The sequence below is a fragment of the Musa acuminata genome, chromosome BXJ3-9, assembly GCF_036884655.1.
Source record: "Musa acuminata AAA Group cultivar baxijiao chromosome BXJ3-9, Cavendish_Baxijiao_AAA, whole genome shotgun sequence".
Classification (NCBI taxonomy): Eukaryota; Viridiplantae; Streptophyta; class Magnoliopsida; order Zingiberales; family Musaceae; genus Musa; species Musa acuminata.
The window spans coordinates 39,166,690-39,189,162 of record NC_088357.1 but is presented as its reverse complement, the minus strand read 5'-3'; the positions used below and the strand labels follow the sequence as shown (position 1 = coordinate 39,189,162).

Sequence of the window (22,473 nt, the reverse complement as noted above, 5' to 3'; positions counted from 1 at the left end):
AAGTATAAGACCAGTTTCTACTATATGTCGATATTTACATTTAGCAGAGCCAACTCGTTGAGGAATATATGGGGGTGACTTAAGGTGGATGCCACAGGTTGAGAGGCATTATGATGGAGAGGGTATATCCATGTGTACTTAGTAAAATAGTTTACGAAGATGACATAAAATCTAAACTTGTTAAAAGAAGCGATTGGGATAGAGCCCCAAACATCAGTATAAATAATTTCAAATAGTTTAGAACATGATATGGAGGATATGCCAAAAGGGAGTCTATAACTTTAGTATTGAGATAAGCATTACAATGAGTTATAATGCTATTATTTTTAAAAGTAGGAAGAGAATAACGAAAAAGTAATTTATGTTGAATAGAGAGTAAGTGATGACCAAGACGACGATATTACATATCAATTGGAGCTGCAATTGAAGAGTAAACATTGGGCTATTTTATTTGTGGAACTGACAGCCATTTATAAACATTGTCCTTACTCTTGTCTTGGACCAATGATACCCCTATGCTCAAATCCTTGACAATAAAAGAGTTGGGAAAGAATTCAATTGAGGTATTATTTTGTTTATAAAATTAAGAAATGGAAATGAGATTTCATTTAATGTGAGGTGCACGTAGAATATCATCGAGTATAAAAGTTGTGGTAGGTGAATTAAGCATTGCAGAACTAGTATGAGTAATAGGAATTCTTTTATCGTCACCGATGATGATGTCATCATTTCCGCTATAGTTGTTATGGATGGATAAGATCTGTAGATCAAAGATGATGTGGTGGGATGCGCCAGAGTCCACAATCCAATTATAATCACTAGTGTTTGGAGTAGTTATGAGATTTGCTTAAGGCCAATGTGATTAAGCAGGAAGTCTAGGTCGAGATCGATAAACCTTTGCAAAGTGACCGACTTTATCAAATAATTGACAAACAACTCTTTATTAGTTTGTGTGGTTAGGGCACCAGGACTGCTGATAATTGAAGTAGTCACCTTTGTAGTTGTAATTAAAATATTGATGATATAGAGGAGGGATGGTTTGTTTGAAGCTCATAGGTTTACGATCATGAGGCATTTTAGTCAAACCTTTGTTGACAATCTTGTTAAACCTCGCGCTTTAAATATATCTCAAAGTTAGTAAGCTTGTCGTAGAGTTTTCGAATGACACTGATGAGTCACGTGCCCATATTGCTACTACCAGTTTCTTGTACTTGTCCCCTAAGCCATTGAGGGTATGGATAGTAACTTCTTATCATTGAGGGAATGACCTATCAAGGCTAAGTTATCGATGATAATTTTTATATTTTGTAGATAATCGACAACAGTACTTCCCTCTTGTTTTATTTTCATGAGACTGGATAAGAGACTAAGCATGCAAGTGCGTGAACAATTTACCAAAGTGGTTTGCAACTTACACTAGGCTTCGACAGTAGTATCACATGAAAAGATGAGTGGGGCGAGGGATCCAGCGACCGATGCTTAAATTGCTTGGAGGATGAGACGATCCTAGCGTAATCATAATTTCTGGTTCGAATTTGGTATTGAACTGGGTGCTCTTGGGATGTTAAGCACCGCTGGTAGACAACAAAGAGAGCAATCGACATAACCTAGTAGATCATAGTCAAATAGGAGATTAGAGAATTGAGCACGCCATTTGGATAACTTGAAGGGGATGAGGGTTGTTGTATTGATGGAGATAAGATTTGTATGTGAAAAAGTACTATGGTTCTCTATGAAAATAGTAACCGGAGTATTAGAGGTAGATGATGAGGACATATTGAAGATATGTACCAATATGAAAGAGCAAAGTGGAAGTCTATAACAATGACAGTGATCAGGGAGGAAGAAGTATTGTGTAGATCAGTGTCGCCTGAGGTTGCCTGAGGTGGGTTGCTGGCAAATGAGTTTTTTTTTGCTGAAGGAGGCGTATATTAAGTAAAGTTGCAAATCTCTGTGTAGCAGTTCTGTGGTTGGGGATCTGGGCAGTGAAGAACGTGAAGAGTATTGTTGCATGCTTCGTCGCTGAAGATCACTACGGTACTTTGCTTAGCAGCGATGCAGTGATGGATAGCAAGTGGAGTAGAAATGGTTCTAGATGCTGCTCGTCGAGGCGAAGAAGTCGGGTCGGGTACACCGGAGAAGGTAGAGCAGGACGTAGCAGAGCTGCACTCGCCTCGCGTGCTGTTGCGGTGTAGAGGCTATCCCTAGCAGCGTGGCAGTGATGCTGTTACGGTGTAGAGGCTGCCCTTGGTAGCGTGGCAGTGATAGGAATATGAACATGAGCAAGAAGAAGAGAGCATGGGGTAGAGGTTCTGTTCACCACCGGAGTGTGGGCAGCGGCTCCTCAAACGAGCACATACGTCGAATCAAGGGTCAAGTCAGGGATGAGGCATCCCTTTCTCCCTCGAGGGGGATGGGGCGTGATCGGAAGTGGGAAGCTAATGGCATCGGGGACGTTCTTGGCAAACTTGGAGCCTCCGCCAAAGTTCGAGACGTCATGAAGCTTCGGTGGAGGAAGAAGCAGATGGAACCTTCAGCGAAAGACTTCGGTTGGCGAGGGAGCAACAGTCGATGGTAGAAATAGAGGCTGCAACTGTGCTCTGTGAGTGTGGGCTCTGTTTGAATGGTTCTCTAGTTGAATGGAGTTGCAATGTGTCAAGAAGAGGCGGCCAACAGCGAATCACTAGTGGAGCACTCCTACGGCAAGTTCTAGCGCCTGTTTCGATTGTCGGACAATACCGATCTCAACTCCATGAGTGCCAAGCTGGAGGACGGTGTGCTGACAGTGATGCTTCTGAAGCTAGCACCACAAAAGATCAGGGGCCCTTGGGTGGTGAGTATCGCTGCCAGAGATAAGGAGAAGCTTCAAGGGAGCAGCAGCAAGAGGCTAAGAAGGTGGATCTCTGAAGGACCGTTGTGTTGTGTGCTGCAAGGTTGAAGTAGGAGGAGTTGATGATAGATGTGGCGGAGAACTGGATCCCATGGGTGAGTGGCGAGCAATTAGAGCCGATGGCAGAGTTGTCGGCGATGTATCAGATGGTGGTGTTACAGGGGGTTTGGGTGGTGTCCTTGGAGGTGATCTGGTTGGCAGAGTTGCTGGTGTAGGACTGACTAGAGCAGAGGATGCTGATGGTTCCAGAGATAGCTTTGACGTTAATGAACAAAGGTTTTCTGCGGCGGGATGGGATGCTGGCAGCGGTAGAAGGTGGGAGGTGGGCGAAGCCTCTCTCGGGAATGTGACTACGGCGGCGATGATCGCTGGCTGAAAGTAGGGGTGAAGCCTCGCTCTTTTCTCATTTATCTGATCCCATGATAAAATAAGAATGAAGTTGTAAAGATAAAAAAAACATACGTCAATTAATTTGATATGATATCTATTTATACATGTTGAAAGAATTGATTTTCCTTAATTAATTTGAAAGAGTTGATATTCAAATCCTTAGGTACTTTCTTATCCGGTGTAGACTTCCTGATAGATACTAAAACTCATAAAGCCCCTGATAAGATGAAAGGATGGCATAAAGCCTTGCTATCACAAGCTGAAAAATAGATCCTCATTAACTCGGTCATAAATTCGATCCCAATCCATATTCTGCTCAGGTCTTCGATCTTCGATAAGTTACTTGCTATGTTCTCCAAGCTCTCACATGATTTCTTCTGGAATGATAAGTATAACCAGTCAAAATGCACCTTGTTGCTTGGAAAAACATGACCCTTTCTAAGGATCAAGGTGGATTGGGTATAAGAGACATAGTCCTCATAAAAAAAAAGCTATATGTGCTAAACGCATTACTCCTATTTTCAACCATGATAATAATCTTTGGGTCAAACTTTTTCTTTCCAAATATTGACTATTCATCCATGAGAATTTTTTAATACCAAGAATGCCCCCCAAACCTTTAGATTTATTCTTAAATTCACTAATAGTATTCAGGATGGGTGTCACTAGATTATTAGTGATGGATCCTCAACTAAAATTTGAGAAGATCCTTGCCTTAACAACATGTCTTTTAATAGGTAACCATTATGGTAAATGAAATAAAGTATTATATCTAAGTTTCTAATCTAATTTTGGACTCATATTAGTGTTGAATCTCATATTTTGATGATAAAATCAATTAATATGTTTATGATCTGATCTGTGTTTTGAGTGACACAGGAAGCTTCGATCAGGGAGAGACAATTAAAGTAGGAATAATCATGTTGGGCTTGAGTGAAATATATTAAAAATTGGACGTTGAGCCGGAGGATCGGTCGACGTATTGACAGAAGGCCTCGGGCTATAGGATCGGGCATCGGGGCAAAAAGAGCGAAAATTATGTCAAGAAAATCAGAGTTACGGAGGTCAACTGGTCGATTGGGTAATAGACCGCAAGAGAGGACGATGCGCCGAAGAATCAGATGAGGCATCAATGAACCAATGATATACCGGACAATATTTGATTTAGCTTTGTAATAATTATTTAGATCGAAGTAGGTTTTAGGCATAATTGAGTTAGAATTTAGCCAACTAAATTAAGGGCCAATTGGGTTGGCTATGTTGGGCCAAGTGAAAGGCCTAAACAGTGACCCAGCAAGTGGAACCATTATAGCACAATCTTCGAGATTGTGTCAAGCAGTGGTATCGCCAGATTAGGCTGTGGTACCGCCCAGTGGTAGGGTGTCAAGCGGTGGTATCACTCAGTATCAATGCTGTAGGTAGTGGTACCACCCAACATAGGCGGTGGTACTGTTAGTACCCCAAAAATCAAGGATGAGACATTTTTATGCTCCAAGTTTGAATCCACTTAAGGCCTATAAGTACCCCTCTCATCCTTAGTTAATACATAAGCACAGAGAGCTTAAAAGTAAAAAAAATACTATGGCAATCACTTGAGAGATCCCCTCCTCTAGTTCTAAGTTTAGAATTCTGTTTAGGGAGGAGTGAGTGCTTGTAAAAAGTTATCTCATAAACTTGTAAAAAGGAGAAGAGGTGTGTAAAAAGGTAGTTGATCTTCGCCCGTTGAAAGAAGATCGGTAGTGGAAGCCGATGGCCTTGAGTGAAGAGGAATCGGGAGTGGATATAGGTCACGACGATCGAACCATTATAAAAATCTAATTTGCATTTCCTTCATGCTTTTTCCTTATATTGCAAACTGAATTCTTACTTTCACTATGCTTCCGTATCCTTTCAAGTTAAGCATCTTTCTGATACATTTTTATCATATGAAGATTTCTGACTTAATATAATTTTATCGCTGAACTAATTCACCCCCTACTCTCCCCCTCTTAGTGCTGACTGGATCCTAATAATTGGTATCAAAACCATATTTTTCTCATTTGGTTTAACACCCAAGAGAAATAACTCTTTTCGGCTTTCAAGTGGGTCACTTTATCATTCATCCTCCCATGTTCAATGGGACGGACTATACTTATTGGAAAACTCGGATGAGAGTTTTCTTGCTTTCCTTGAACTTTGATTTATGGAATATTGTTGAACTTAGTTTTCAAACCCCCTATAAACCTATGAACGAATGGAATGACTTTGAGAAAAAAATTATTTTCTTTAAATATGAAAGCTATGAATGCTTTATTTTACACTTTGGATAAAAATGAATTTAATCATATTTTGACTTGTGAAACGACTTTTGAGATTTGGCACACTCTTGAAATCACACATAAAGGCATTAGTAGAGTTAAAGACTCTAAAATAAATATTTTGATGCATGATTTTGAATTATTTCGTATAAAGCCAAGTGAAACTATTATTGACATGCATACATGTTTTACGGATGTCGTTAATAGTTTAAAAGCTCTTGGCAAATGCTTTTCAAATTTTTAATTTGTTAACAAGATATTAAGATCCCTTCCAAAATGTTGGGATCCTAAAACAACGACAATACAAGAGACAAAGAATTTAAATAATTTTTCACTTGAAGAACTTATTAGTTCATTGATGATATATGAAATGACGTGCAAGACACATGATGAACATGATAAACTTTAGAACAACCTTCCAAATAACATGAAGGATTTGATGCTTAGAACAAATGAAGACCACTCGAGCGAAAGCTCAAGTGATGATGACTTTGAACTCTTGACTATAAAGCTTAAAAAATTCTTAAAACAAAAATCTAAGAATAAAAATGAACCTAAAAAGAAAAAGCTATAAAAGAAGAAAAAAACACTCAAGGTGGCTTGGGACGAATCAAGTTCATCTAGAGATGAAGAACAAACCAACAAAGGCGAGGTGGCAACCTACGCCTTAATGGCTTTCGATGATGAGGTAACCAAAATCCCTTTACTTTATTTCGAAATTACATGATGTATTTCATGAGTTATTTTTAAATTTAGAAATAAATAAATAAATTTTACAAAAAATATCATGCTTCTTTTCATTTTGAAAAAAAAAATTAAAGCATGACAATTGCATGATGAGTTAGATTCACTTAATTTAAAATCATCAATTTGTAAATTTAAGTTATGATGATTTAAATTTATAAATTATTTTACTTTATGTCAAAAATAATTTTTAAAATGATTTTGATTAAAAATGCTTTATGATTAATGAAATCATACTTGATTATTTAATGATTTAATTATGTATGATGATTTGAAGTAATAATGATTTAAAATTATGCTTAATGAGTTTATATTTTAAAATTATGCATGATGATCTTTGTGATGTATGGCATATTGATCTTGTCGTAATGAACTTTACTTTTAAAAACGATGATGCATATTTTTGTTTAACACAAAAGATAAAGGCATGATACTGAGAAATCAAATCACTTAAATTGAAACAACTAAAAAGAGAAAAATATTTTTCTTAAAATTTTTTTCTCTCTATCTTATTGATTTTTGAAAAAACAATTAATGAATCTATTCTTGAACTATTAAAGTGACTTTGTTGATTTGATAAATTGAATGAGTTGAAAATGAATGATGATTTTTCTCTTGATTATAACTTGTGATATTTTTTTTATGAATTATCATCTTGATTTCTTGATATTTGATACATGACATTTTTCTATGAATCAAGATCTTATTTTTGAACTCCCATGTTTCTTTTTGTTAATTACTAAAAAAAGAATTATTTAGATGAATCATTTACATTTGATCTTTCTTGGTCTTCCATCTTTTATGTCATGATTTTCATATGACACATTTGTATTTATGTGATGCTTAGAGCATTGATCTAACAAGGAAATGAATTGCACCATTATAAAATTCTCTTCTTCTTCTTTCTTGTTTAAAATGAAAAAGGGGAGAAAGAAAATAGCTAGCATCTTAAGAGAACCAAATTTGCTAGCTGAATGATAAATTTAGACATGTTAGATCTCCCAAATACATAAATTCTTCTTATATATTTTTTGGATCACGATCTTGATTTCTTGATTTTTTAGACCTAGAATCTTTTTTTTATATCAAGATCGTTTCCCTATCATTCCTTCTATATACAAAAGAAGAGATATGTCAACAATCATAACTTGATCTTTCATTTTTTATGATTGGAATATTGATATAAATTTTCTATTTATTTTTGTCATGCTTTGAAAATTATTGTAAAGAGAAAAAGAATTACAAAATTATATTCTTCCCTTCTTTTTGACAATGACAAAGGGGGAGATAAAATCTGCTAGCTTGCATGATGATATATGCAAGAAGAAGCTAAAACTTATTACCTTGCACATTTCAAGGAGAAAAACTTGTTAGGAAATAAAATTGCTAACTTGTAATCTCAAGAGAAGCAAAAGTGTTATCTTGTACATTTCAAAAGACGTAAATAAAATTGCTAACATTCATATCAAAAAACTTGCTAGCTTGCATAATGATATATGCAATGATGTTTCAAAAACTTGAAATTATGCAATGGTGTTTCAAAGACTTAAAATTATGCAATAATTTGAAATTATATCTAAAAATTTGCTAGTTGCACTTCTCCTTTTTGTTGATGACAAAGGGGGAGAATTTATGATGACAATCATGCATGGAATGAATGATATATTGAAATTTTGATTATGCATGATTTTATGATAACATGTGTTGCAAATATTTAAGTTTGAATCCATTTGAGGCGTATAAATACCCCTCTCGTCCCTGGTTAACAGACAAGCATATAGAGCTTAAAAGTGAAAAAACACTATAGCAATCACTTGAGAGATCCTCTCCTCTAGTTCCAAGTTTAGAATTTTATTTATGGAGGAGTGAATACTTATAAAATATTGTCTCCTAAACTTATAAAAAGGAGAAGAGAGATATAAAATGGTAGTTGATCTTTGTCCATTAAAAAAAAATCAATAGTGGAAACCGATGGCCTCGAGTGAAGAGGAATCGAGAATGGATGTAGGTCATAATGATCGAACCACTATAAAAATCTAATTTGTATTTTTTTTTCTTTATATTGCAAACTTAATTGTTACTTTCACTACGCTTTCGTATGCTTTCAAGTTAAGCATATTTCTGATACATTTTTATCGTACAAAAATTTTCGACTCAATATAATTTTACTGTTGTATTAATTAATTCACCATCTCTCTTAGTGCCGACTTGATACTAACCATTAGAATACTAGAATCCATCCTAATGATGATTTTTGGGTATGGACTCTCAATCCATCAAGCAACACCATACTTTATAGTACCTCTATATACCTAACTAGAGACTATACTGTTGATGTACTTTGACAAAGTTGAAAGACGATTTGACTTCTTAGGATTATTTCTAAAATTAAATTTTTTTCTTTAAAAATTACATGAAACTATCCTATCGCTCGACTCCGAGATTCATCTCCAATATTCTTTATTGTCAGCGAGGATGGTTTGTCATATGCATTTTTGACTCCACCACCCAATATACTACGTGAGTGCAACTTTACATTGAACTTCTTAGGATCTTTCAAGGGAACATCTTCAAGTTTGCTTTTAGTTCTTTCACTCATGGCATGTGGGCGATTGGGTGAAGGAAGGTTCTTTTGCTTGATAAACCTGCTCGCTCCCATCTCTTATCTATATCACCGTAACTTTATTTCTTTGGTTTTTATGGAACAACAGCAATGAGGTTGAGGTACCACAATCACGTTACCGGTTCATCTAACCCTTCTTAGAAACATTATGATCGCTGCCAATGACCATTTCTGAGTCCATAGAACACTTGCGATGGCTTGGATACTGTTCGAGTAAGTTTTGATTTTTGTATTGAAATCGAGAATTCTTTTATGGCAGCTGATCTCCTATGGCCTTCCTTTTCAAATCCCAAACCGGTCAACCTCTGGATGGGAGGCGGGCGGCGCTGCACTGCGTCCCAGCCCGCTGATGGCTGAAGCGCCTCTCACCCATTCCACCCCATTAAAGCAAGCTGCCGCAACACTACGACTTTCCTCCCAACATGGATGAACTCAGATTCAATAGACAAGAGTCAATTTTGTGAAGGAAAAAAACTTCTCAATCCCTTGGTTTTTTTTAGGAGTATATTTATTCTATGGGACATTTTTCCTTTAATTGATCAGCTTAAAATTGTTATTTTTTTCTCACCTTCCTACATCTTCTAACTTTGTTAGCCCAGGATTTCTTTTGGGTAGATTCTACTCCTCTCTCTCTCTCTCTCTCTCTCTCTCTTTGTAATTAATCTTTAAATCAATATAGTTGCCTCTTTCTTTCAAAAACAAAATCAAAAAAAAGTTGTCATTATAACAGTACAGCCACAAGCACTAAGCAAAATCTGATCACAAGGCAAAGCAAAGGAACATGAATGTTACTAAAATATAAGATAAACAAAGTGGCTTGTAGCGCCAGAAGCAGATGTGCATCCACAAGAAGAACGAAACGAGCTTTCTCTTTCCTGCCAACGCCGGTGAAGACTTCTCAGAGATACCTTCTTTCCATCTTGCCGGTAACCCACACACGGAAGAACAGCCGAAGTACCCGTTTTGCCATGAACAGAAGCTGCCTTCTCCTTCGTGCATTTTAACGCTACACACAATTTTGTAAGCCTGCTCTTCTACCAATCCAAGCCTTCGATCTCCGCTCGGACAAGCACACAAAAGGCATAAAAGGAACCAATTAGTCTGAAGGAAAAGCACTGCTGAAAGATGTCAGAAAACCAACTGCATGGAAACTCTCCTCACCTCAATCTTGATGTGGCTATTAATTGGAAATGTCCAAACACTAATTAAACTGGAAGAGCACTAATCCATTATGATTTTATTACAACACAAAAGAATGAATTGGGAGAATCAAAAACATGCAGATTGGAGGAACAGATGGCAGGTAACCTCTCAAAATCACTATTTCTTTATTTAAGCTCCAAGATTACTTGACAGTATGCTAGAACAAAATTCTTGGTCTCTGATTGTAACAATTGGTTCACAAAAGTTGCCAGATGATGTCAAATTAGAAATAAAAAAGTTCTAAACGGAGATTGAGTATCGTCAGATCAATATATTGCTTTCGATATCATCCTTGGAAATAGATTAGTCAAATATCAGAAGATAAAGTTCAAAGCATAATACATTCAAGCAGCTTATCATGTCTCTCATGCAATCAACAAGTCAAAGTGGCCAAATCCATTTACTCCCATCGTCGAATAGCAACTCAAAGCAGTTATAGATCCCTTTGATTTAGGGATGAAGCATTATCCTACTAAAATTAGAACCAAAAAGGTTATTTTTATTTGCCATCAAAATAAAGAGGATGGTTCAATCCCTGACTGGATGGTCAAAAGTCAAAAGCCAAAGCATAAGTTGCTTGATTTCTCGGCAAGAACACATACAACTCCACTAGTCCAAAGGGAAAACAATCCATAACTAGCACATCATTTTTCGAGGCTCACCAGTCAATTTTCCCGGGCTGCTACCCACTAACTTTAAGCAACTACGCACCTCACAAGGAGAATGATTCTTCAATTTTCTTCCAAGCATCTCTAGCGTCACCTTTGATTCCCTTCCCCATCCTTGAGATGACATCCTTTGCCTCGTTTACACGTGAACTCTTCACCAATCCATCGATCAATCCTTTCACAGTCTCAAATGGCGGTGCCCATTTCTTTTTCAAACACTCTTTGCAAATCTCTACTCCTTTTCCAAACTCTTCTTTCTCAACCAAATCCTCCAGCAATGTAGTGTATGTCTTGAAATCGGGTGAAACACGAGTGTCATCGGGCCTCTTGAACCCCTTCATCCTCTCGAAAACCTTCATAGCTGAATCCATGTTCCCTTCTTTGCAAAAGCCATCGATCAAGGTATTGAAGCTAAGCCTATTCGGCTGGATTGTTTTAGATTGCATCACATCCAACAACTCCTCTGCCTGGAAGCTCTTACCTTGTGCACAAAGCGCAGCAATCCTACAATTAAAAGTGCCCACATTTGGGCTAAATTTCTTCCTATTGAACTCTTTGAGAAACTCATCGAATCCAGAATAATCCCCCTTCTTTAAATACCCTTCCAAGACTGTGTTGTAGCAAATGATGTCGGGCTCCACGCCCTTATCAGGCATTTCATCAAGCAAGGCGCGTGCCTTCTCAACCTCGTCGATCGAGCAGAGAGCTCTGAGTAGGACATTGTAAGAGGCGATGCCCGGAGCGATCCCGAACTCAACGGCGGCACGATCAAAGACGTCCTGAAGGCGATCGACGCAGTCGTTCTTTAGAAAGGCCGACAAGAGGGCGCAGAGCGATCGATCCGTGCGCCGGCAGCCGAGGCCAGGCATGGCCTCGAAGGTGCGGAAGGCATGGTCGGGCATGCCGGCTTCGGAGTAGAGAGAGAGCAGGCGGAGGAGGAAACCCTCCGACTTAGGGGGGTCGGGGTTGGACTTGGCGCCCTCCAGGAGGCGCTCGATGAGGTCCGGGCGGTGGTGGCGAGCGAGCTTCTGGATCGAGAAGCGGTAGATTGGGCGGTCGTCGTAGAAGGAAGGGTCGTGTGCGGCGGACTCGAAGAGGGAGACGAGACGGTCGGGGTCGCACTCGGAGCGGATGGCGGACTTAGCGGCGGATATTGGATCGGAGGAGGGAGTGGGTGAAGTGGCGGTGGTGGCGGCGGTTGAGAGAGCGGAGAAGCGGCGGCGGAAGAGGGGGATTCTTAGAGATCGACGCAGTGCCGCCGCCATTGGTGGAGTTGGGGACTCTGTTGATTAGCAATCGCTAGGTTTCGGACTGCAGGGTTTAGCCGTCGTATAGATGGCGTATATCAAAGGCGCTTTTGGTCCGAGTAAGTGACGGGTCGGATTTTTTAACTCACACCCTTTGCGGATCAGGTTAGGTTGTTCCTCTCCGGAGTGGGAGTTGTGTGTTTTTGAGACGGGTAATGTCCCAATTAAATGTTGATTTGGATTTTGAACTCTACCTAAATCTGTTTAAATTAAAGGACTATTTTTCTGGAAAGATGCTTCTGTTTTTATTTTTCTTTTCAAAATATATTTTTTGAATAATATTTAAAATATTTTTATCATTCGTTATAATTAATGTATTGATTTGTTACAACATTTAGTTTGAAAACATTTTAAGTGATACAAGTGAACTAATAAACTAAACAAACTTCAAGAGTAGAGATTATAGCATAATAGTTGGTAGTAGTAGTAGTAGTAGTAGTAGTAGTAGTAGTAGTAGTAGTAGTAGTAGTAGTAATAATAATAATAATAATAATAATAATAATAATAATAATAATAAGTGTTGTTTGTATAGGATGTATATAAAAAAGGATTGAATTAGTGGATCTTAGGACCCAGAGAATAAGGAATTTTATAGTGGACAACTACCTAATGGCCAATCAAATGTCCAGTTAAATTCTATCGTCGCCAAGAATAAGAAGAAAACAATTCTCATGATGATCCAACAAAGCCGTTCAACATGGATATTGTTGAACACATCTCATAATGCAACAACTTTCTTGATGATGCTTCTGGTGACGCAATTTCATGTTGTCTAAGACCAAGCATAACCGATTTGCTGATTACAGAAGAGTATCTCATATTGCAAAGACCAAAAACCTAAATATAATATGAGGAATAAAGGAAACAAGATCAAGTTATGACTCATTCCAAAGGAAATAACACTGAACAAGTACATCCTCCAAATGAATAAATAACATTATTTACAATCAAAAGATCCAACTTTAGTTCCTCTCACCTTTCTCAACTACAAGTGGTATACTCCATCCAGATTCTTGCTTTGGAGAATCAAGTCTCACTCCCAAATTCACTTCCTTGATGCCTCCAGCAGCTCTACTTGGCCTAGGATTTAAAACGGGTGTTCGTTCAGTCAAGCTGATGAATAAAGTTCTGCCAAAAAGCAAAGTTACATCTTAAATACTAGGAACTACGTAAACATAGAACAAGGAAGGGCAACACGTCCTGAGCTTAAAAATTACTAGAACCAACCGAAATGGAGTCACCTCCCTAGTAAATGTGCCACATGAATTCACCGACTTCTGCTAGGACTAACGGAAGATCAAACCTACACTCGTCGATGAAAACACATAGGAGGATATGGTTCTGAAACAGGTACAATCCCAGCACCTGGTCTTATCTATCTAGTTTTATATCACTAGATCAGTGACATTTTAAACAGAATCCTCGTAATTGTGTGATTAATAATTCTTCTTGGAGAAGAAACCATCCATGTCAAAACAAGAGGAAACAAGATATAACCAAGTGATGCCCTTGACAAAGTGTGGAGAAGTTTAAAGCATCAAAACTTACCTTCTTCTGACAACAAGAGTGGTGAGACATAAGACCAAGAACTCAATTGGAGGAGTTTGAAGCAACAAAGATTACCTTCTTCTGACAAGTAGAACAGCAGTGATACATAAGACCAATAACTAAGTGACTGGAAGGGTAAGTCATGAAGATAACTCTATCCAAGTCAAAAGTATGGTTGGGGATCTCCTTGGAACAGTCAACCTACTCCCAAGTCCACCTGGTGGTGCTGGAAGCCTTTTAATAAGTATATGTCTGTGTTAAAAGCTATATTTCATCCAATTATTGGAAATGGTGATCAACTAAATGTTTTGCATTACAATTGGATCTTTAACATTCCATTGGCCATTAAACCGATATTTTTTAATATTTCTATTATTGATGGACATTGGCATGTTTCTAACCTTCTGCTTGATAATAAATGGAATGATTTGTTATTTGATCAATGCTTTGATGGTAATATTTGCAGACTTCTCTCCCACATTGATGTGCCTCCTCCTGAGAATGACAAATGGATTTGGAGAACTGACCTAAAGGGGCAACCATCAACCAAACTAGCTTATAGGTACATCAAAGACTTGGATCAATCTAGTGGGGAGGTTGAAGGATGTTGGAGTGAATTGTGGAAACCAAGGATTGAAATATTGTACTGTACCGGAGTTTCGACCTTCTCTCGGTACGGTACAGTATTGTATATTGAGCGGTATACCATTCAGTATATATATATATATATATATATATATATATATATATATATATATATATATATATATATATATATATATAATCTTTTATTTATATATTTATATTTTATATATATATAATTTAAAAAAATGTGTGACGTCGCCTCTCTTCTCCCACAACGACGTCACAAAAAAACAAGGCGACGTCGCCTTTATATATATATATATAAATTAAAAAATATCGTCCGGTAGTGAGTGATCCACGTACCGGTTTATTCTCGGACCGATATGTATCGCCCGTACCGAGCGGTATCATTCGAAACTGTATACCTTAGTGGAAACTTCCTGTTATCTCTAAGGCTCTTTTATTTTGTTGAAAACTTTTACATCACAAGCTATCTACTTCAGTTAGGCTGTTTTCGTTGGGTATTTGCCAATCATGATCGTGTGTGTTATGTTTTTAATGAGGGTTGGGATGATCAAAATCATGTCTTCTTTGAATGTCCATTTGGTGGAAGGATGTGGACAATGCTTAGTAATAAGTTGGGTTCTGAATTATCTCATTTTGGGGAGTGGAAAGAGGTGCTTAGCTCAAGGAGAGGAGTGGCTTACCAGAGCATCCTAGTTTAGTCAGATCCTTGATTGCCCATTGCCTTTGGCTGATTTGGAAGGCCAAGAATGATGTTCTATTTAATAACATAAGGACAGGCCACTCTACAGTTGTGTATGGGTCCGTTTCATATATAATGAACAGCAAATTGGACGTAATGTCCGAAGGACATAGGAGTGAGGCACATCAAAATATCAAATTGTGGTGCAGTGGTGTAGACCTGAAATTGGGTGGTTTAAGCTAAACATAGATGGAGCTTTTAATCCTCAAAGTTTAGATGGTGGAGCTGATCTTCTGATTAGTAACTCTAATGTCATGTGTCTTTGTGCAGGTTTTCTATCTGTGGAGCAAGGCAATAGTTGGATTAACAAGATGCTAGCAATTAAGAAAGGGCTGGAAGCTGCACTACTTAACAACATTGAGTGCATCATTGTTGAAACTGATGCATTGCAAATCGTGAAAGAACTTAATGGAGAGGAAACACCACCATGGTGTATTTCAAACTGTCAAAATTGTGAAAGAGTTACAGAAACTATTTCGGGCTTGGAAAGTTTTGTATATGTTAGGGAAGAATCATAGTGCACATTGGCTTGTGAAGTTTGCCATGTCTACGAAATTCTGGTGTTGTATGGTCTGGCCATTGGCATCTTGAGTTCCATGTCATTTTGTTCATAGTTATAGTTGTAATAGCACTGTTTTTGGGTTAATAACTTAATATGAATCCTTTTTTGCTTTTGGTAAAAAAAATGAAGATAACTCTATCACAAACTCTTGTTAATTGGATAGGAACATTTCATGCCTTATTCCTATTAAAGATAAATTTAATTTCTCAATACTAGCACCAAAAGATGCAACAGAAGTAAACTATAATGCCTGCATTCGAAGTCCATTTCTGATTGATCACAATAAATTCTGTAAAACCATAATGATAAGTAATATGCGCTACCAGGGATGGTTTGGCTTGCCATTGGTGTATGTCATAAAGAAGATTTATAAGCCCTTTGTAACCATATGGAGTCAGAAAAATCAATGAAAAGCATATTAAAAATAGTATAGGGGAATTCTTTTCTAATTTCAATAGACCAAGTAAAATTATGTAAATCCATAGCCTTTTAAAAGAATTTACAAACTTTATTAAGCTTATAGGGCCTGAGCAATTATTTAACAATAACGCACATGCAAATAAGCAAGTTAGGCACAGGATCTAACCAGACCTTTAAGAGGACAAAGCTTGCCAAGATAGAATCGTTGTAGCACTCCAGAATATGTCCTTGTGTTTGTTTCCTTCTATGTGTAAAACAATGACTCCAAGTACTCATCAATATATGCAAGACATGGCCAATGATCAGTTCTTATTCGTACCAACGTTGATGAATGTCCTACTTCCATCTGGAAAAGGAGATGGAATCTGGGTGGTAGGAATATCAAAATAATAAAGGTACCAATTGTCCTCTTACTGACAGGTGAAAGATTCTCTGCATCACCCTGTTCATCAAAATATGGGAGCTGAAGAGGTACATTTTCAGAATATGGCATCAGCGCATTAACATCATGAACAACAAAAGCTTCAGCATCATTTTCCCACACAACATCTCTAATAATTCCATTGTTCCTTACGATATTCACCAGTGGATCGCCAGTGACACTCACAACATATGAAGCCAGGTGCTTCTCAACATTCTTGATCAAAGAATCCAGAAATACTTCCAGAAGTTTCACAGATCGTGTGCCATGAATTGCTGCAGCACCTTTACCTCCACTAAGAGGGAACGTCTCACGTCCTGTGCTTGCAGAATTACCACAAGCCTCCCATAGTGCATGAAACAGATCATAATAGTATCCAGGCACCTCATCCTCTTCAATATCAGGTGGTATACTAGCCCTAAGAAACATATCTTCAATGCCAATTGCAACGCTCTGTAGCCTTCCAGAAATAACTTCCCCATTCTCTGCATTTGCCTTGATAGTAACATCAATAAGACCTGGCATTGGCTCACGAGGTTCCAATTCTATATTTACTGAAGCACGATGACTTGAGCCCTCCTCAAAGCTGTTGCCCGCAGGTACGATATCATATCTGTTTCTCAAAGGTTCACCGAGAAGAAAAGGTACCCGACATGGTGGAATTTTGCCATACTTAGCTGTTGATGAAAATGTGATAGTAGTTGCATACATAGCAGGCAAAGTCTCCCCCTCTTCTGAATCAAAAGTAGATGAACCATCTCCCCAGACATGGCTATATGGTTCAGACTCAAACCTTAGTGTACAGGGTATTCTAATCTTAATTGCAGACGTGTGTCGGTAGTCAGGAATACATGAAAAATGCTTCCGGAGGACTCCCAGAATTTCTGCCACATTTGCATCCATCACTCTCAGTGGTTCCTTAATATAACTTATTTGTTCAAAGTTCATTTCACCATCCTTGTCTGATTCTGCAGAAGGAGAAATGCTGATATCACTTATACCTACAACATTACTTGCTTCCGTGTTATCTTCCATGTTTGATTTCGGTATAACTAATGACCATGACTGTTTCACAATAAGTGGAACAACCCTTTCAAGATCAATATAAGAAGAGACACTGCCTGACTTTTTGATGTTTTCCGAGTGGCGAGGTGATGGAACTTGGAAAAGTGAGCCTGGGTGAGGAGATGGTGAGACTCCTGAAGGCTCTTCACCAAGATTCAGCACCTGCCTTAGCTTCTTCCCAGGAATGCAGACAAGCATCCGCAGATAGATCCTGAAATTGGTGTCAATAGTATTAATGACGAAAACTTGGATATGAGTCCAACAGAATATAACTTTGTAATTACCTTGCATTGTCACGAACTTCTAAGTCTGGGTAGCATTGGCAAATAAATGCTAGAAGGCGTGACAAAGGAAGGAAAATCCTTGAGCTGTGGTGATGCTTAAGCATCATCCTGCAGATACCCAACACTTTAGTCCCCTGAGACCATAAACTCAACCCTGAGTTTGGTCCATGTTTCACTGATATAGAAACAATATGCCTCATAAGTAACTCTAACAAACCATGGGGTGGAATGGTATCATTCTCAGCAATCCTCTCAAAAATGGGAAAATAAGAAGTCAACCGGTATCCCATCTCAAGTTTCGGAAGCAAATGCTCATCAAGTTTCTGGAGCAGTCGCTCCCCTACGGACTGGTGACCCTTGCATTTCAACAGTTGGTCGATAAAAATGCCAATGACCAGAACCAAACCGTGGTGCTCCAATGCCAAATTTACCAACATACTCTGCATATAGTCAAGTAATTAAAAATTAAGAACTTACACACATGAAGGAAAAACGATACTATTGTGGAGAGAAACCTCTCTCACCTGAAGGGTGCTGAATATGGTGGAATCCATGAGAAAAACAAGCTGAGGTTCCTCTGAGCAATCGTCACGATGTGGGATGACTCCAACCAAGAACTTGTGAAGCATCCGAAAGGCAACCGAGGTCTCTGTGCTCCACAGCGGTAGCCACTTGTAAGCAGAGATGCAAACCAACCCATCCTGAAAGAGCTTCACTATCAAGGCCCTTCGACCATCCTCCTCCCCCTTTCTTCTCATTTCCAAAGTATCCAAACTCGCTGCAATGCACGCTAAAGCATCGAGCTTCTTGGCTTTCAAAGCCAGAGGATCAAAAACCCCAGGGTAAAATCTGGGCGCCAAGGGAGCAAGCGAGTCCTTTCCCTTGCCAAGCCTAGGCGAGCCCAGCAGCCAGTGGAGCGCGAGAAGACGAAACACGAGGGGCTGGTGGGCTTCTCTGGCCATAAGGGCGAGGCGGCGAGCGATGTTGCGCTCGTCCTCGCCAGCAAAGGCATCTGGGAAGCCGGAATAGAGCATGAGAACGATATGGCAGAGGATTGGGTGATACGAGTAAATCAGGCCAGAGAACTGCACCTTCAGGAGCGCCCCGCCCGTCGGCACGTGCTGCTCCAGCGCGCCAGCGATGCTGGTCAAGATCGAGACCAGCTCCATGGTGGCGGCCGGTGTCAGGGCCTGCGGCCGCTCCCAGAGGAACCCCAGAACCCGCTTGATCTCCCTCAGGTTCACCTCCGAGGGCTCGCGGTCACGATCGGCAGAATGGTGAGACAAGAAACAGCTAGGGGCACTAAAGGGCACGAGGGGGACGAAGGTGGAGAGGATAGAGGTTGGGGAGGAGAGAAGACCAGGGCGGAGGACAATGTCACGGACGACAGTGGCGAGGAGAAGAAGGTAGCTTTGTGCGACGTGGGTGCGCTCGGCCTGGGCGAGGGCCCAGAGGTGGCCGGCGGCGTCGGCAAGGAGGCAAGGGAAGGCGGACTCGAGCTCGCGGAGGCACTCGCAGGCAGCGGCGCGGGACTGGCGGTCCGGACCGTGATTCGGGCGGTTGGTGACTGTGAGGAGGGCTTCCACGAGGGGCTCGAGGAGAGCGGCGGAGGAAGCGTCGAGTGGGGCGTCGAGGGAGGAGACTGCAGCGGAGACGGCGGTGGCCATAAACTGGTCGCGGAGGAGGGCGGCGGCGGGAGCGGGAGAAGGGTCGGAAGCGGAGGGGGACGAGAATAGGAGGAGGGATCGGAGGGCGTCGATTAGAGGGGGAAGGGAGTCGGAGGGGGGTGGGGCAGATGTAGGTGAGGAGAGGAGGTCGTCGATGAAGAGGAGGAGGAGGGGCTTGAGGTGGGAGGCGAAGTCGCGGCGGAGGAAAGCGTTGAGTGCAAGGTCGAGGAGGGGGAGGGGCAGCCACCGGGCGCAGCGGGCGGGGGAGCCGGAACCGAAGTCGTCGAGGAGGGTCTCCCACTCCTGCAGGGAAAGCGAGGGCGATGGCGGCTGCTTCTCCATCTCTCTTCGATTTGAATTCCTAATCCTCTTCACAATCTAGCACTTGATATCGCAGGAGGAGGAGGAGGAGGTTGCCATTGAAGAGGGGAGGATGGTGGCGAGAGGGAGGAAAGAGAGAGGACGGCGTGGTAAATGTGGAAGCGAGATTTGGAATCAGAATGTCATCAAAAGAATACGGATCAAATCGATCGAACTCATACCCGGCCCGTTAACAGCCCTGGATCCGCTTCCCCGCGTCCGATATGGCCGCGGTCGGTTAAGAACAGTTGCCAATTCTGGTAAAAATAGGATTTGAATGTATTTATTATATGGTTCATGTGTTTTTGGCTTAATTACTTACTTCTTCAAAGTTATATTTTCAAATTAATCATCGGTTTGTTCTTTAAATAATTCTCTAACAATTTATTTCGTAGAAATCAAATCACAATCCAACATTTATACAATATAAAAATAAATTGTAATTACACTCGATTTTCTTTTATTGGTTTGACTCGGAAATTTCTGTTGCATCCAGCGATTGTCATATCAGACTGACTTTTAAAACCCTAATCTTCTAAATTCGATCACTATTATTTTGGACATCTAAGAATTGACTTCAAATGCAAACTATTTCCTCAATCAAGCTTTCAAGTTACCTGTGAAAATGATCTTTCATCTCCTGCCACTACTGTAGATTTAAGACTTCAGGGGAGGTTTAATCTTATGGACAGTCTCCTAACTAACTAAAAAGTTGCATAGCTTTTATCCAACAAATCAATCTGGAATTGATTGATCTCTCACAGTATGAAATCAATTCGCAACCAAACAAAGAACATGAATCTTCTGTGCAACTAATCTTTTACTGAGCTTTCACCAACCACATTGTTCTTGTCCCTGTCTGTCACCAGCTATGTCATCGTCTCCTTTCTCGTCTTCACAATGCTCCTCGATTCCTTTAACATGCACTTGAATCCCAAGTCCTGAACGCAGCGCTCTCATCCTCCATCCGTAGTCTTTTAGGTGGTCGACGATGGCTTTCAACTCCGCCACAGAAAGCGATCCTTCGTGGTCGTCACCGTCTTCGGAGAACCCCTGATTGATCGCCGAGAATCTCGGCGCGAAGCGACTTGATCTCCGACTATGCTCCGACTCTTTCGACGCCGCCGACTTCATGCGGTTCCTTGCGACGACGGTCACGCTGTTGAGCATGCTGTTGCTCGTAGACCATGAGAGATGATGAGGTGAATAGGGGAAGAGAAGTGGAGGGCCACGAAGGAGATCAAGCAATGAGGTAGATGAAGGAATGGCCATGGGTTACTATGATCGAAAGCAATGGTTGATGCTGCTGTGTGTGACATATATACAATGGATTTTGTCAATCAAGAATAAATATAAAATAATATTATAGTGAAGAGAATCACATATAATGGTTCTCATGATTCATAATATTTTTTACCTAATATTTTGCTTTCTTAATATGTCTCCGTCAGATGAAAGAAAGGAATATATCTTTATCGAGTAGCATATCTTTTTTTATCTGCATGTATGTTTTCAATATTTTTAATATAAATCAATTTTCACTTTTTTTTTTGGCTTAAAAATTAAATACGGTTTGAAAATCAGTTTCTACTCTACAAGTTTTAATAGATAATATATCTCCTTCAAAATATTGAAATACTATCCTTATATTCCTCACATTAAAATTCATCAAAAACTTAGATTAGCCATTATTGATTATGATGGCGCCAAATGATTTGGTCTTTGCTAAATGATTTTTTAATTATAATCAAAATATTCTTAATAAAATCATAAAAAGATAGTGATTATTTTTTGACTAAGTTTCACTTGAATTTTCAGAATTGAATTGATTTTTTTTAGTTGGAGACTGATTCAACTAAATCATAACTATTTAATCGATTTAATTAAGCCCTATATTACCCCTTGATTTTTTTTTGTCAAATTACCCTTTTATCTCCTTAGCCTCACTCCACCTCCTTCTCTTTCTCCTCCTTCTCTCACTTCACCTCTATAGCTGCTCCTCTCACTCCGCTACCTTCTCCCCATCCTCCTCCTCAATCTCTCTCTCGGCTTTCTTCTCCTCCCCCACCTCATCATCCTCCAACTCCAACATTAACATTGCCCCCTCTCTCTCATCCTCCTCCCACTCCACCCCCGTCTCCTCATCCTCTCACTATAACTTCAACGTCGCCTCCTCCTCCTATTCCATTGCCTTCTCCCTTCTCTCCTTCATCCTCCTCCCCCTCCTCCTCCTCCTCATCAAGGTTTACCTTTAAAAAAAATCACTCTCGAATTATATTTGATCATAAATTTAACATAAAACATATAATTTTAAAAAATTATCATCTTAAATTCATAAAAAATTAAAAATATATAATATTAAATATCTTACATCTTATCTTAGTAGTTTCAAAGAAATTTGGATAGATTTCATAAAAATTTAAAGAGTTATAATTGTGTTATACTGAAGTTATACTTGATTACATATTCAACCTAAAACTATTCTATTTCAAAAATTAATTATTCTAAATTTGTAAAAATAAAAAATATATATATATTAAATAAATTATCATCTCACTCTAGTAAATCTAAAGAAGTTTAAAAAGATCTAGTAAAAATTCAATGAGTTACATTTGATCATCCATCTAACCCAAAAATATTATGTTTAAAAATTTATTTACCCTAAAATCATAA

At 39.3% G+C, this 22,473-nt stretch overlaps 2 protein-coding genes across 3 annotated transcripts; both read right to left on the bottom strand.

Annotated features, from left to right (window-relative positions):
* Positions 1 to 10,625: 10,625 nt before the first annotated feature.
* LOC135650126 (small ribosomal subunit protein mS78 (rPPR3a)-like) lies at positions 10,626 to 12,157 on the bottom strand. The gene has a single exon (XM_065169288.1). The coding sequence runs from the start codon at positions 12,078 to 12,080 to the stop codon at positions 10,860 to 10,862; it is 1,221 nt and encodes a 406-aa protein (XP_065025360.1). The 5' UTR covers positions 12,081 to 12,157; the 3' UTR covers positions 10,626 to 10,859.
* Positions 12,158 to 12,942: 785 nt separating this feature from the next.
* Positions 12,943 to 19,906, bottom strand: LOC135649909 (uncharacterized). Of its 2 annotated transcripts, none has more exons than XM_065168871.1 (4): positions 18,298 to 19,906; positions 17,774 to 18,213; positions 16,175 to 17,700; positions 12,943 to 13,250 (listed from the first exon to the last, which is right to left on the bottom strand). In XM_065168871.1, exons 1-3 carry the CDS (start codon positions 19,780 to 19,782, stop codon positions 16,248 to 16,250), a joined length of 3,378 nt encoding a protein of 1,125 aa, XP_065024943.1. In that variant the 5' UTR covers positions 19,783 to 19,906; the 3' UTR covers positions 12,943 to 13,250; positions 16,175 to 16,247. The 2 variants fall into 2 exon arrangements, with proteins under 2 accessions (XP_065024943.1, XP_065024944.1); XM_065168872.1 differs by having other exon boundaries at positions 12,943 to 13,202.
* Positions 19,907 to 22,473: the final 2,567 nt, after the last annotated feature.